This window comes from Botryllus schlosseri, chromosome 1, assembly GCF_051294905.1.
Source record: "Botryllus schlosseri isolate E-star chromosome 1, Bs_hap1, whole genome shotgun sequence".
In the NCBI taxonomy this organism is placed as follows: Eukaryota; Metazoa; Chordata; class Ascidiacea; order Stolidobranchia; family Styelidae; genus Botryllus; species Botryllus schlosseri.
The window spans coordinates 28,764,609-28,777,358 of record NC_137236.1 but is presented as its reverse complement, the minus strand read 5'-3'; the positions used below and the strand labels follow the sequence as shown (position 1 = coordinate 28,777,358).

At 38.8% G+C, this 12,750-nt stretch overlaps 1 protein-coding gene and 1 long non-coding RNA gene across 5 annotated transcripts in view; one reads left to right on the top strand and one right to left on the bottom strand.

Annotated features, from left to right (window-relative positions):
• Positions 1 to 12,463, bottom strand: part of LOC145435071 (microfibril-associated glycoprotein 4-like) — a 489,059-nt gene extending 476,596 nt beyond the window's left edge. The window contains exons 1-7 of one of the 4 annotated variants that reach the window (XM_080312356.1): positions 12,042 to 12,463; positions 3,356 to 3,418; positions 2,326 to 2,388; positions 1,439 to 1,501; positions 572 to 714; positions 416 to 512; positions 92 to 188 (exon numbers count right to left, since the gene is read on the bottom strand). In XM_080312356.1, coding sequence (XP_080168482.1) covers positions 92 to 188; positions 416 to 512; positions 572 to 714; positions 1,439 to 1,501; positions 2,326 to 2,388; positions 3,356 to 3,418; positions 12,042 to 12,279 — 764 coding nt within the window. In that variant the 5' untranslated portion in view covers positions 12,280 to 12,463. The remainder of the gene's footprint in view (positions 1 to 91; positions 189 to 415; positions 513 to 571; positions 715 to 1,438; positions 1,502 to 2,325; positions 2,389 to 3,355; positions 3,419 to 12,041) is intronic. The other 3 variants (XM_080312355.1, XM_080312357.1, XM_080312365.1) reach the window with 3 other exon arrangements.
• LOC145435335 (uncharacterized) overlaps positions 1 to 12,750 on the top strand; it is a 200,220-nt gene that overhangs the window by 82,092 nt on the left and 105,378 nt on the right. The window lies entirely within an intron of this gene.

The following is a 12,750-nucleotide window of genomic DNA, read 5'->3' as shown; positions in this document are numbered from 1 at the left end:
CAATCTGGCGTTATAGACCTGTGTGTGCGTTGTGAGAAATACAAGATTTACGAAATGCGCCGAAATGATAATGCCAACGATTCGTGTTCACCTGTATTTAGCAACCCAATAAACCCCATTTTTCGTGATCATTTTGATTTTCATCTCCATATTCCCTGTCTTGGTCATTTGGTGCAATGCTTCCAGGCCTGGAAGAAAGTGGATTGTCAGATGATTACAAACTCACGCTTGGCGTTAGCGCAGCGAAAAGATGGTGAAACGAATACTCGCTCTAAACTCGCTCACACTGTCAATTTACTTTACCATAGATCTGTTAGATCACGAATAATGGACATGGCACCTCTTCGCTCCTCGCCATGTGTGTCTGGGCGCACTTCATGAGATAATACGAAAGTTATAATATGAAAAGTCCTACCCAACCAATGATCTCCTTGCAAATCGCCGAATCCTTTCACGTAATCATCCCAACCTCTGCTGAAATTAACGTCTCCGTTCATTCTTCGCTGGAAAACCTTTCATGAAAATGGAATGAAATCAAAATTTTTCTGCAACAATCGCGCATTCAACTCACAGTCCAGTTTCCTCCATCGTCAGTTACGTCACAGAACACATTCGTGATCCCGACTTCCGGTATGTCTAATTTAAACACACACCCAGAATCATTGCGTGCTAATGCTGATTCCAATTGGACGTCCTCACAACTTCTCAGAAGAGCTAGAAACAATTTAACAATTCGTTTCATAATCGTCAATCGACCAATCTCTCCAGCCTCGATTTTTCTAAACATGCTTTGCTCGATCAGATTCATGTTGACCCCTTGGGGGGATACAGGTCAATAAAGTCATGTCATCTGAAAGCCTCGCAAACATTGTGACCATGCGGGTCAATTCTTTAATCAAAAGTGGTCAGCAACAAAGGAATTTTGCTTTTAGGAATACTCAAGTAGGTTTTGAAGGTTTGACTACTTTCGTCACTTACTCTCGGTGTTTATGACATTAGAATACTTCTACTTGACACTTTCCAGGTTGTTTGGATAAACTATAGGTTTAGAATGCTGACTATTTTTCTTAATTGTAAATCGCTACTACTTAAACATCTACTTCAGTAGCAACGATGACTATTTCGGCCAACTCAGCCTTTAATACAAAATTGCGGTACTAAAGGCAGTGGGGGCTATAGCCTAAAAACAATTAGTACGCCAGGTTCGCGGTTGACGGCAGGTCACGAGTAGCGAATTACAACTGCAATCTAGCGCGAAATTTGTTCATGGAATAAGAGCTTCAACAGTGGTTGCATTTTAGCTTTATGCATGTCGGCTTGGCCGCAGACTAAAGTTCATTTGAATCCTATTCTTCGCCACAGATTTAGGTTTGGTTAAAATCCCTGGCCTAGTTGATCGTTCGCACTGATTGATTAAATATTGTAAAACAAAATATACCTGTGTTTGGTTCGGCAAGGTGCGATTCCAAATCATTTGTTTTGATCCCCAAGGCGTTCAACTCTGAAATCACATAGTACACGCTTATAGGCGCCGGATTACCAAATTGGAATATTTGCCATGACACGGTTCCATAAAAAACGACCGTGTTGAAATGAAATAGTCATGGACACGGTGTTCTCAATCAGACATGTTTCGATTGTATATCGTAATTCGACTCCTTCGGTTCTATCAGGTATACATCAGTGTTTATCATAAGGGAAGTAGGAGGAAGAGGAATAACGACACAATATAGTAGTTGATCGTAAAGCTTAAAATTAGCTTGGCGCGTTTTTGAGAAATGAACCGGATAAAAGCGTGCATGGTTGCTTTGATCAGATTCATTTCATTTGAAAAGTGACATGATTATGTCGAGTCGCTGTAGGGACCTTTCTTTGCATTATAATGCGTTATTTATGGTGGGCATATCTTTGAGAATGTTAGATCTTGCCAAAAGTTTTCAGATCAGAAGACATGTGTACGGGGCGGTTAGAGCGTACAACCGACTCTCGACCAGTCTGGTGATTTATATTTATGTCTGTTGCAAGTTGCAATAAGAGTGTGCTGTTTTATCATGGGTATGTAAAGTAGGTGACGCATTTCGCATCGAAAAAGTGCAACCTTTGAGAAATGAGTGCCTGAAATTTCGCACGGGGTTAAGAATCGATGATGCATGACCTCCGTAGCACAAACACAGATGGAGTGGAATGGTACAACCCGTGACAAAGTAGTAGCTGCAGATCCAGATCGGTGACTTTTAAACGAAAATGGAAGCTTCACAAAAAAATTTCACACTTGCAATTTACATATCAGATGAAATCATATATTCCTATGTCAACGTTACATACCCTTCAAAAGCGCTTTATTGCTTTGTTCCGATTTCAGTAATTTGGTCTTCAGAGCTTCCATTTCTAGAAGTAATCATATTGCAAACATTGTCATGATCATTATACAATGTACTTTATAGATACAGTAGAAATGAAATCGTGGTTGCTTTCACAGGTTCGCGGCAATTTATCCGTAAAAACATAAAGTTATTGGTATATGCGAGATATCACACGATATAGCTTCCATGTACAAATTGTCATTCTTGAAAATCGTGGGTACTGGCGAATTTCTTGCTCGAAAGCAGGATATAGGAGGCGATTTCTACTTCTGGCACCTTTCCGTCCTATTTCATACCTCGTTAACAGAAATACCTCGTTAACAATGTCATTCATAGTGACAACAAATATATATAGCAACTTATTCTTATGAATTATTAAATTTATATACCGGAAATGGTTAATTGTCAGTGTTGCTGCTCTAGTAAAAGCAACGCCGTAAGTTGCTACTCGATTACACATAGAAAAAGTAATTTTGAAGGCATGTCAAAATTACTTCAAGTTGAAGTATAAAATGTAGATATATAAAGTAGGCCTACTCAAGTAACTATAGTTTTACGCATACTTTTGATCGATGCTCTTTCGCAAAATGGCCAATGACAATACAGATAGGTGCAATTCATGAAAATATATCCACTTATCCAGGTACCGTGATACACGAGCTCCGTCTTGAAGTTTTCATGACACTTTAACTCACACAAAGATGATGCAAGCCGGCATCCAAATGCGACTTCCTATTTATAAATTAAAATCCAAATGATAATGAATGAGCGGTTTTGCCTAGAAAACTGTTAAGTAGCAGTGACTGTAAAGTCTAAAAACCGAACTACACTAAATTAGTACAAGTAAGCAAAACCTACTTCAGGATTCGGAAAACGTAGCACTAGTACCAGCAGTACCAATAAAAATTTGGGTATTGAGTATTTCGGAAATATTTTTACATAACCACTCTCATTATCGTATAACAAAATAATATATATATAATATATATCACCTGCGGTTGTTTTCTTATTTTCGTTCTCAAGCGATGAAATCCTTGATGCGTAAGATGTTAAATCTGGACACAATGAGCGAGACTGTAGCGGATGATTAGCAACTACCTGCATCGTTTGCACGATTTATATATCGTGTCACGATATTGATAGATATTCTTGGTCTAATCCAGGGAGATCACAAACCTACGATGATGACTCGTAGTATCCAGTATGTCTATCAAAAAATGAAATTTGCAATAAGGACTTCCACGGAAAGAATCACTCAAGTCAGTAAATATCGAACATTAGGGATGATGACTAGAATAAAAATTCAACATTTTGTGTGTCCTGTAGTCACAAACGATGAACTTTTGTGTCCTGATTTCAAAATTAACAACAGTTAAGACTGGTTAAACAAAAACCTCCCGCACAAAAATTGTCCAGTTTTCTACTGTATGAAAGGATAGGCTTTTTTTTCTAGATACAGACTATATAATATATATACCGACTTATTTGAATTTAACTGACACAATTCTAATTAAAAAGATATAAAATAGTATTTTGGTAAATTGTGATTGCCCAGATTGAATTAATCCGATCGTTTTCTTGCTTAGACAAAATTAAATAATTAATAAATAATTATCAATTTCGATTTTAGATGTAGACTATATATATCGTATAATTTCAATTTGTCTGACACAAATCCAACTGGCTGTTCGAAAAGGCGAAAGTAGAACAACTCAACATATTTTCAGCGGTCTAGAAAACTGATTCGAGGAATATCATGAAAATTTGAAAATGCCATATCATATGCGACTCAGTATCTGGTGATACTGGGCGGCGGAATGTCGTTGTGAAACTGCAAATTACAATGATGAGCAAGGTTTTTCATATATCACAATACATTGGTTGCCACCATAATATTATCGATTCTTAAAGCATATGTCGGACTTCTTCAATCCAACATCCTCAACAAATCCAACTCTCAGCTACAAATTTGGAGATGATATGGTAAAACCATAGTGTCCTATATGGTGTCGACACAAGCAAATCTCACGCCTCAGTGAAATTGGTTCACGTCACAATTTCCATTTGGCTACAGGCAATTTGACGGTAATTTTTGACCGACTTGCCGAGCATTAAATTTGGTCAAACGGGTATCAATCGAAAGCTGACTCTGCACTGATTACGAAAATATAAAGTTTATTCCGCTCGTGACCCCAGAACTCTCACAATCAGCCTCGAATTTTTCATTGTTATGGAGATTGGCATTGGGACGCAACAATGCTGTCTGGCGAAACGAGAGAGTAGCTCAAGAGCAAAAGAGCTCTTTCAGAGAAAATAGTAGATTACCACCCATCAAGTAGCATAAACCTTCATCTCTACGCAATGCGAGATGGAGCTCAAGCAGACTTGCACAACTAGAAAATTTTCAGCTTTTTTAAATTAGATTAGAATTAGAGCTACACAGTTTTTTCCAAATTAGATTAGAATTAAAATTAGAGCAACACAGTTTTTTTCAAATTAGATTAGAACTAGAATTAGAGCAACGAAATATTTCCAAATTAGATTAGGATTAGAATTAGAGCTACACAGCTTTCTCCTAATTAGATTAGATTCGAATTAGAATTACTAAATTCGCAAAACTTGGAAATTGAATGAAATTGTGAATGAGAAATGAATACATCAAAAATCAAGTTCAATTCATATCAAATCACAGTGCGTTCCCATAAGGAAAGGAAAGGACGTAGTTTATTTTTGTCCTTGATGATTTTTGCGACATATACACCGACTCATGATACACATACACACGATCTGTGCATATGCATACCATGAGTGCATATGCCGCTGGACAAGGAAGTGCAGATATAGCCTCTACGGCTTTCTAAGTCATGCACCACCCCTCCATGCTATCCCAGTAATGCATGAGCGCCAAGCAGGGAAGTCATGGATACCAGTGTTACCAATCAGGTCTTTGGTCTGACCCGGCCGGGGATCGAACCCACAACCTACCGATCGAGAAGCCGGACGCTTCACCATTACCAGGCCGTGTTATTTTTGGCATATGCCAAAACTGCCAAAAATAACTTATTTTTGGCATTTTTCGATTTTTATTTTTGGCAGTTTTGGCATCGTCCTCTAAATAGATAGTTTCAGCCTCGAATTAGTCACAAAAACGCTTTATTTGGGCTAGTTTGTCAAAAGACACCACAAAATGTGCAGCATCCACGTATAATCAGTGCCAACAAACAATAAGAAGAAAAAACCTAGCGATTTCATAGGTTAATAATATCAAACGAAACCACAAAATGTGCAGTATCCATCGGACTCGGTGCCAATAAGCAAAAAAAAAGAAAGAAAAGCCTAACAAACACGCTCAACAGCTGATTGTTACAGCTGTTGAATAGACATAAATCGTTTGCACTGTAACAGTGCTTCCAAACTCAGGTCAGCTAAGTTTCTCCTAAATTCATTTCTCGCCAAGCGAATCTGGGAAATATCGGCTTCAACAGTAGCCGTTGAGGGAAAGAATGTTGCCAGTCATCCACAAAAGGTTTTCAGAGCTTCAAAATCTTTGGAGGGCCGAACATGCTTCCATGCATCATGAAAAGAGATTACTTCGCCAGTGCCATCGATCTCATCGCGGAAAGAATTCTCTTCCCGATCCTTTTCCAGGAGTTTCCTGTGTTGTCTCTCAACACATTCCATTTAGTAGCCCGACTATCATTTCTCCTTCAGTCTACCGATATATTTTCGGAGGACTTTTGTCACTTCAGGTGGCTTGAATATTACCAACTCGCATGGAAGAGTCCTGGGAAGGTTAGCTTGTTTAAGAACATTGACGCAACAAGACTGTCTGGCAAAACGAGACTATGCAGCTCAGAAATAGCCAGGCAGTTTGTTGCGTCACAATGTTCAACTCGATCACAATGCAAAAATCGTGGTTGATTTTGGGGGTTCCAGCTCCATGAGCAGAATATAATTTATATTTTAATAATCAGTACTGCGGCAACTTCTCATTGATACGCGTTTTATCAAATTTAGTGCTCGACAAGCCGGTCAAAAATGGTCGTAAAATTGCCTTTGGACAAATGGAAAGTATGAAGTAAACCAAATGCAGTCAGCCGTTCAATCACGCTGTGCCCACACCATTTAGGACACCATGCTTTCACCCCTAATGGGTGGGCTGGACCCAGATTAAGAAACCTGCCTTTCAAAAACGCTCTTCTCGCTTGTAACGCGGTCCTGTTAACACAACACCATGAACGAAATACACTATTTGGCAGGCCATGTTATTTTTGGCATATGCCAAAAATTGCTTATTTTTGGCATTTTCAAATTTTTATTTTTGGCAGTTTTGGCATCTGGCTCCTGAAATGCCAAAAATAACACGGCCTGACCATTACGCTATCTTGTCGTAAGCATGAGAATGGTCTGTACACCAAGCTTGGCTCGTTTTGCAGTAACCAGGGTTCACCAAGACGCGGGCCACGTGCGGCCGGTTTGATCTGATTTGTGATTTTGGAAGAACGCGAAGTAAAGCATTGTGATATGATGAAATTCATTTCAGTTTCAAATTATTGTTTATTTTTCAAAATAATACATTTTTCTGTGCCCAACAACACTATTCCGCACTGGCAGAAGCGGCTTCGGCGTTGCACTAACACATGGTTAATTATTATTCGTCACAATTACTACTAATGATCGTACGTATACTGTGTACTGTAAGTAATGCGATGGCGGCTTGGCAGTTGGCACTAGATTTCCCTGTGCGAGAGCTGTGCGAGAGGGATATTCTTATTAACTCGCTGCAAAATGCCGCGGACAACGAGGCATTTTCAGGAAAACAATAAATTAGATTAGAATTAGAATTAGAGCATAGACACATTTCACAAATTAGATTACAATTAGAATTAGAGCATAGAAACATTTCACAGATTAGATTAGAATTAGATTACTCGCATTTCGCTCTAATTTAGTGAAATTAGACAACTAGAATTATCTAGTTGTCCAAGTCTGAGCTCAAGGGTATAATTCCGTACTTCCAAGTCCCCAGATGGAGAGTAACTCTTGAGATATCATGCTTATTCATCGCAAATACGTTTCAGGAAGCCTGGTATTCTAACCAGATGTCTATAGATGGCATATACTGGAACCCGACCTATTATCGGTTCGCCGATAATATCGGGACGACATCACACTTTGAACGAATTATCGCTATCGGCCATTGAAGCTGAAAAATTATCGGCAATTTTCGTGACGTCACAACATTGCGATAAGAAGTCACAGAACTATCATCTTTGACCGCTAGACTGCGAATATTGAGATATGTAACATAGCTTACACTTAACAGGTGTCCAGATGTAGCTTTTCTAGTTTATTTCATGTTCAAGTATAACAATAGCTGTAAAGCTGTTCAAATAAATGCTCTGAAGCTTTGAAAATGTGCTTAGGTATATCCAACTTCTTTTGAATATCGGCTGAATGTATTGGGGTTCTCGGTCAAGGTGTGAGATATCGGTATCGACCAAGAAATTCAATATCGGTCGGGCTCGAGAGTATACCAAAGTTTGTTCACTGCTATCTTTGCGATCGAATGTCCTGCAGCGATAAAGTGCCTTAAAATCCCATTGGCAGTCGGATATGTCCGTTGTAGATGTCCCTGACACTAACATAATAACAGAAAGGGAAGTCAAATTGATGGATGAGCTTTACCAGAAGCGCAAAAGGGCATATATATGAAGATTAAATTTGTAGCAAAGAATACCTTTGAATTGATGTCAAAATTTTGTCTAAATTGTTTTTAAAGGCAAAGTTTTGTGGCAAATTGCGTTTCGTTGGTGCCGTTAAGTTTGCGCTGTCGGATAACTGTTGCGGATGGCCCATTGATTACACATTGTGAGTCATTAACCATCGAATGAAATAAATAAGTTGAAATGGCGCGATGACCTAAAATCGAGTTGAAATTTTAGTAGGTCCGAAGTTTTCAAGCTCATGCACACCGATATCTCAAATCTGAAATCTGACTGCGATGTGGACATTTGCTCTCATAGCACAGGGATTCTCCACGTTCGCGTGTATCGCGAAATGTAAACAAAACTTGGAGTTAGGCTGCGGGCTAAAAAGTGTGATGTAGACAAGATTGTCGGTATGAAGCAACAAATATGTTACTATAGCACTCCAGCGGTAAACACTTAACTTCAATCTACGTGCTATATTAGAACCGACGACAATTTCTGGGGTTCCAACCATTCCATATCTTATCCGCTGACTATATCCAGTGCAAAACGCCTGTAGCCTGTAGCCAGACTGTTTAGAGTCAAGTGTACCTGTTTGATGCTGGTGTGATCAGCAGTGGTGGCCCTAGGATTGGGGGGGCCCTGGGCGAAACTTCCAGGGGGGCCCCATATATCCATAAACGCAGCTTCTGGGGGGCTCCGCCCCCCAGACCCCCCTCGCCTCTCCATACAAGTATTATATATTGCATGTCTACAGTTTCTGTGATACTATACGGAATGTCGATGCTGTGTGTAACTATTTACTATAAAAGGCAACTGTGTCATTCAAGTTCAAGATGAGATTTTCATGCGTGAAAGTAATCACAAATACAGTGACAATGGAAACTAAGAAAGAAAAAGTTCATACTTTTTCAAGGAAACGATGGCAGGATTCCAATGACTCAAATCGTGATATTTTGGTGACTTGACTTGGCTCAGATCAAAATATATAAGCAGAATGAGGACCAATAGCTAATCGATTACGAAGGTGACCAAACAATGAAGTTTATAGAACACATCCATAGAATTGAAACTTCCAATGAATGAACTACTATGACCGGACAATTAAATTGATGCATTTAGTTCTTCAAAAAAGTAGAAATCAAAATGATGATAGCAAATATGACACCAAAAGTAAATGGAAACTAAATGGAAACTATCATACGGGTACAAAATGATATTGGCTTGGTGTAAACTTACCGAAGCAGTCGAGACATCGCGATTCATGAATACTCAAAACAACAACAACAACAACAAACAACAATGACTTCCCTTCTTTGACAAGATGACTCAACCAAGAGGAGTTTATGGTCATCAAGAATTATTATTGGATCATTAAAGAAGGACTATATTTGTACAGTGAAAGAAAAATGATTTATTCCTAACAGCTAACACAGCAAAAGTACCGGCAGAAAAGAACAAATACCGGTATATTACAAACCAACACTTGTCCCAGAAGTTACCCAACCAAGACAGCTGCATGTTTATGGTAAATTTTACAATGAATCCTTGCAATGGTGCCGGTCATAAAACAGCTTAACCAGACAACAGAGTCTCAACGCCTAAAGATAGAATAGAAGAAGCTCTTGAACCTGACAATAAAATGAGGAAAGGGGTCAAAACTAGGCTCATAATAATTTTCAAAATCAAGTCATAAACAGCGTCAAATTCAAATATTGTTGGCGCAACACTGTCCACACGAAAATTTCGAAGGCTAGTTTTAAGAGGAACTAAACATTATCCAAATCGCCTACTTCTGCCTACAACATACATTGCTGTCACAACTTGAAAATTATATAGTCAATAAAAACTCATTTTTCAGCATTCTTATAATAGCTTCCATATGATGACTAGTCATGAAAATTTTCAAGTTGACTGAAATGAGAGGGATACTGCAATGATTTTCATTAGAAATGACTTTAAACTTGAGTGCAGTACACAAAAAAGCTAAATTGTAACTTGAATGATATATTAGATCAACTTATGTACAAGATAGCTCATGTACAGACCTACCAAAAATTCTATCAATTTTACGATTGAATGAGCCGGAAAAGCTTGTTTTTTATCATGCGCTGGCTTGAAAAGCTGGATATTGAATTTAAAAACTTGAAATTGTGATGTAAGCTACTCGGATATATTTCAAAATCACTTAATCCAAATTTCTGTCAAATCTAAAAATTGAAATAAACAATTTAATTGTTTTAGGGCTACTGACATGGAGTTAGCCTAGTACTGAAAATGAACGAGCTGCACCAGTCACTGAAAATGTATACTTCCTGTATGCACTGTAGTAGTTTCTTGTGAATGTTATTGTAATTTTATAGCACTGAGAAAAAGGTGTTGAATATTATTCAAAAATATACTGGAAGTGATAATCATTCACAACAAAATTTTATGTTAGCGGATGCGATCGCGTCTCTCACACAAATCACCAATTTGATGATCGACAACCGTTTACGGTACCATATTTTACATGGGTACATATATTTTCACGGTTATTCGCAAAACGATAACTATAAATTTCATAAATGTAGCAGGGGCCCCCCTCATAAAATATATGTAAGCTCTTATAACGCGTGCAGAAATTTAATTATTGACAACTGTTTACAGTACCATATTCTACATGGGTAGGCCTGCATGTATTTTCAGTTATTTACAAAATGATAACCAAAAATTGCGTAAATGTAGGGCCCCCCCCCCCTCATAAATCGAAGTGAGCTCGCACGCAAGCTGAACGCGTGCCGAATTTTAATGATCGACAGCTGTTTACAGTACCGTATTCCACATGAGTTGGCCTGCGCGTATTTTCAGTTATTTACAAAATGATAACCAGAAATCGCGTAAATGTAGAAGCCCCCCCCTTATAAAATCAAAGTAAGCTCTTTTACCGCGCACAGAAATTTGATGATCGAAAACTGTTTACGGTACTACATGGGTAGGCCTACATGTGTTGCCACGGTTATTCGTAAAATGATAACTATAAATTGAGTAAATGAGGGGTCTCCCATAAAATGAAAGTGAGCTCTTTTAACCGGTGCAGAAATTTAATGATTGACCACTGTTTACGGTTGACCTGCCATATTCTACATGGGTAGGCCTGCATGTATTTTCACGGTTATTCGCAAAATGATAACCAAAAATTGCATAAATGTAGGAGGGCCTTCCCTCATAAAATCAAAGTAAGCTCTTTTAACGCGCGCAGAAATTTGATTATCGACAACTGTTTACGAGACCATATTCTACATCGGTGCATGGATTTTCATGGTTATTCGAAAAATGATAACTTAAAAAATGAGAATTATGATTCATGCCTTTTTACGGTACTGTACCGTATTCTTCACGGATACAAGGATTTCCACGGTTATTTAGAAAATGGTAATAGTTGGAAAAAAGCGCATAAACCGGAGAAATAGTTGGTAAAAAGCGCGTAAACCGGAGAAATAGTTGGTAAAAAGCGCGTAAACCGGAGAAATAGTTGGAAAAAAAGCGCGTAAACCGAGGAGGGGGGGCCCTCCTCAAACAGGGGGGGCCCTGGGCGACCGCCCACCTCGCCCACCCCAAAAGCCACCACTGGTGATCAGACTAGATGACCTTCACGGTCTTATCGATCATTCCTATCTAATACCGAATACTGTGCAAGCATATTTTCTGTACCACCTCCACTGCGGTGTGTTATGTATTTTGGTTGGATGAAAATAAAGACTCTCTCTCTCTCTCTCTCTCTCTCTCTCTCTCTCTCTCTCTCTCTCTCTCTCTCTCTCTCTCTACATTATTTTCGGACGTATTTACACAATTAAGGCACAATTATACAAATTAAAAAGAAAATGTCATTTTTAAACCACCGTTCAAAACATGTTACAAACAAATTGTTTTAAAACATTATTTGTTTGAATGCAAACCTATATGCAGATGCACACAATGGAAGTACCTGTTCGCATGATTCTCATTTCGCTTTTCAATTCCTTGTATTCCTCCCAGTCTTGAGCGGACGTCCTCACGCAAGTAACAGGATATTCATTCACGTTCAAACTAGGAGACAGCGGTCCGGGTTCGCATTTAGCCAGATGACAGCCTGGTCGTGCTTTGCAGCGCATTTCCTCGTGTTGATCCGCAGCCGAAATCATACCCAATATGCATGACGCGATTATCCCATTCGTTATCCTCATTTCAACAGAGGTGGTCAAAGTTGTCGGCGTTGGTAAACTCGAGTCGAAATAGAATTAACGCTATATATTTCTACGTACTTACAAGTATATGTAGCGATATATAAAACGCGTGAAAACTATTTCGAGTGGAAATGGAAAGTGAAGGTATTAAAAGTATTTGGTCGAAGTGCTGTGGCATAGTTGTAGCAGTTTACTTCAGAAATCGCAGGGCGCACAACTTCTCTGATGATGCAAAATGTCTAATGACAGTGCGATATTTTCGAAACCACATTCAATTCTTTGATACTAGCGTTATTTCGACAAGTTCCATTGGCACTTTCACACATAAAAGCGATACAAACATATCTCAAAACGTGAGTAAGTGTAGAGCAAGCACGCACAGCCCGCTTGAGTACGTCGAAAAATTAAATGGGGGCCGTTACTGACTACCTCCGCATTTCAACTACTCATAATATCCAATTGCCATCGTCC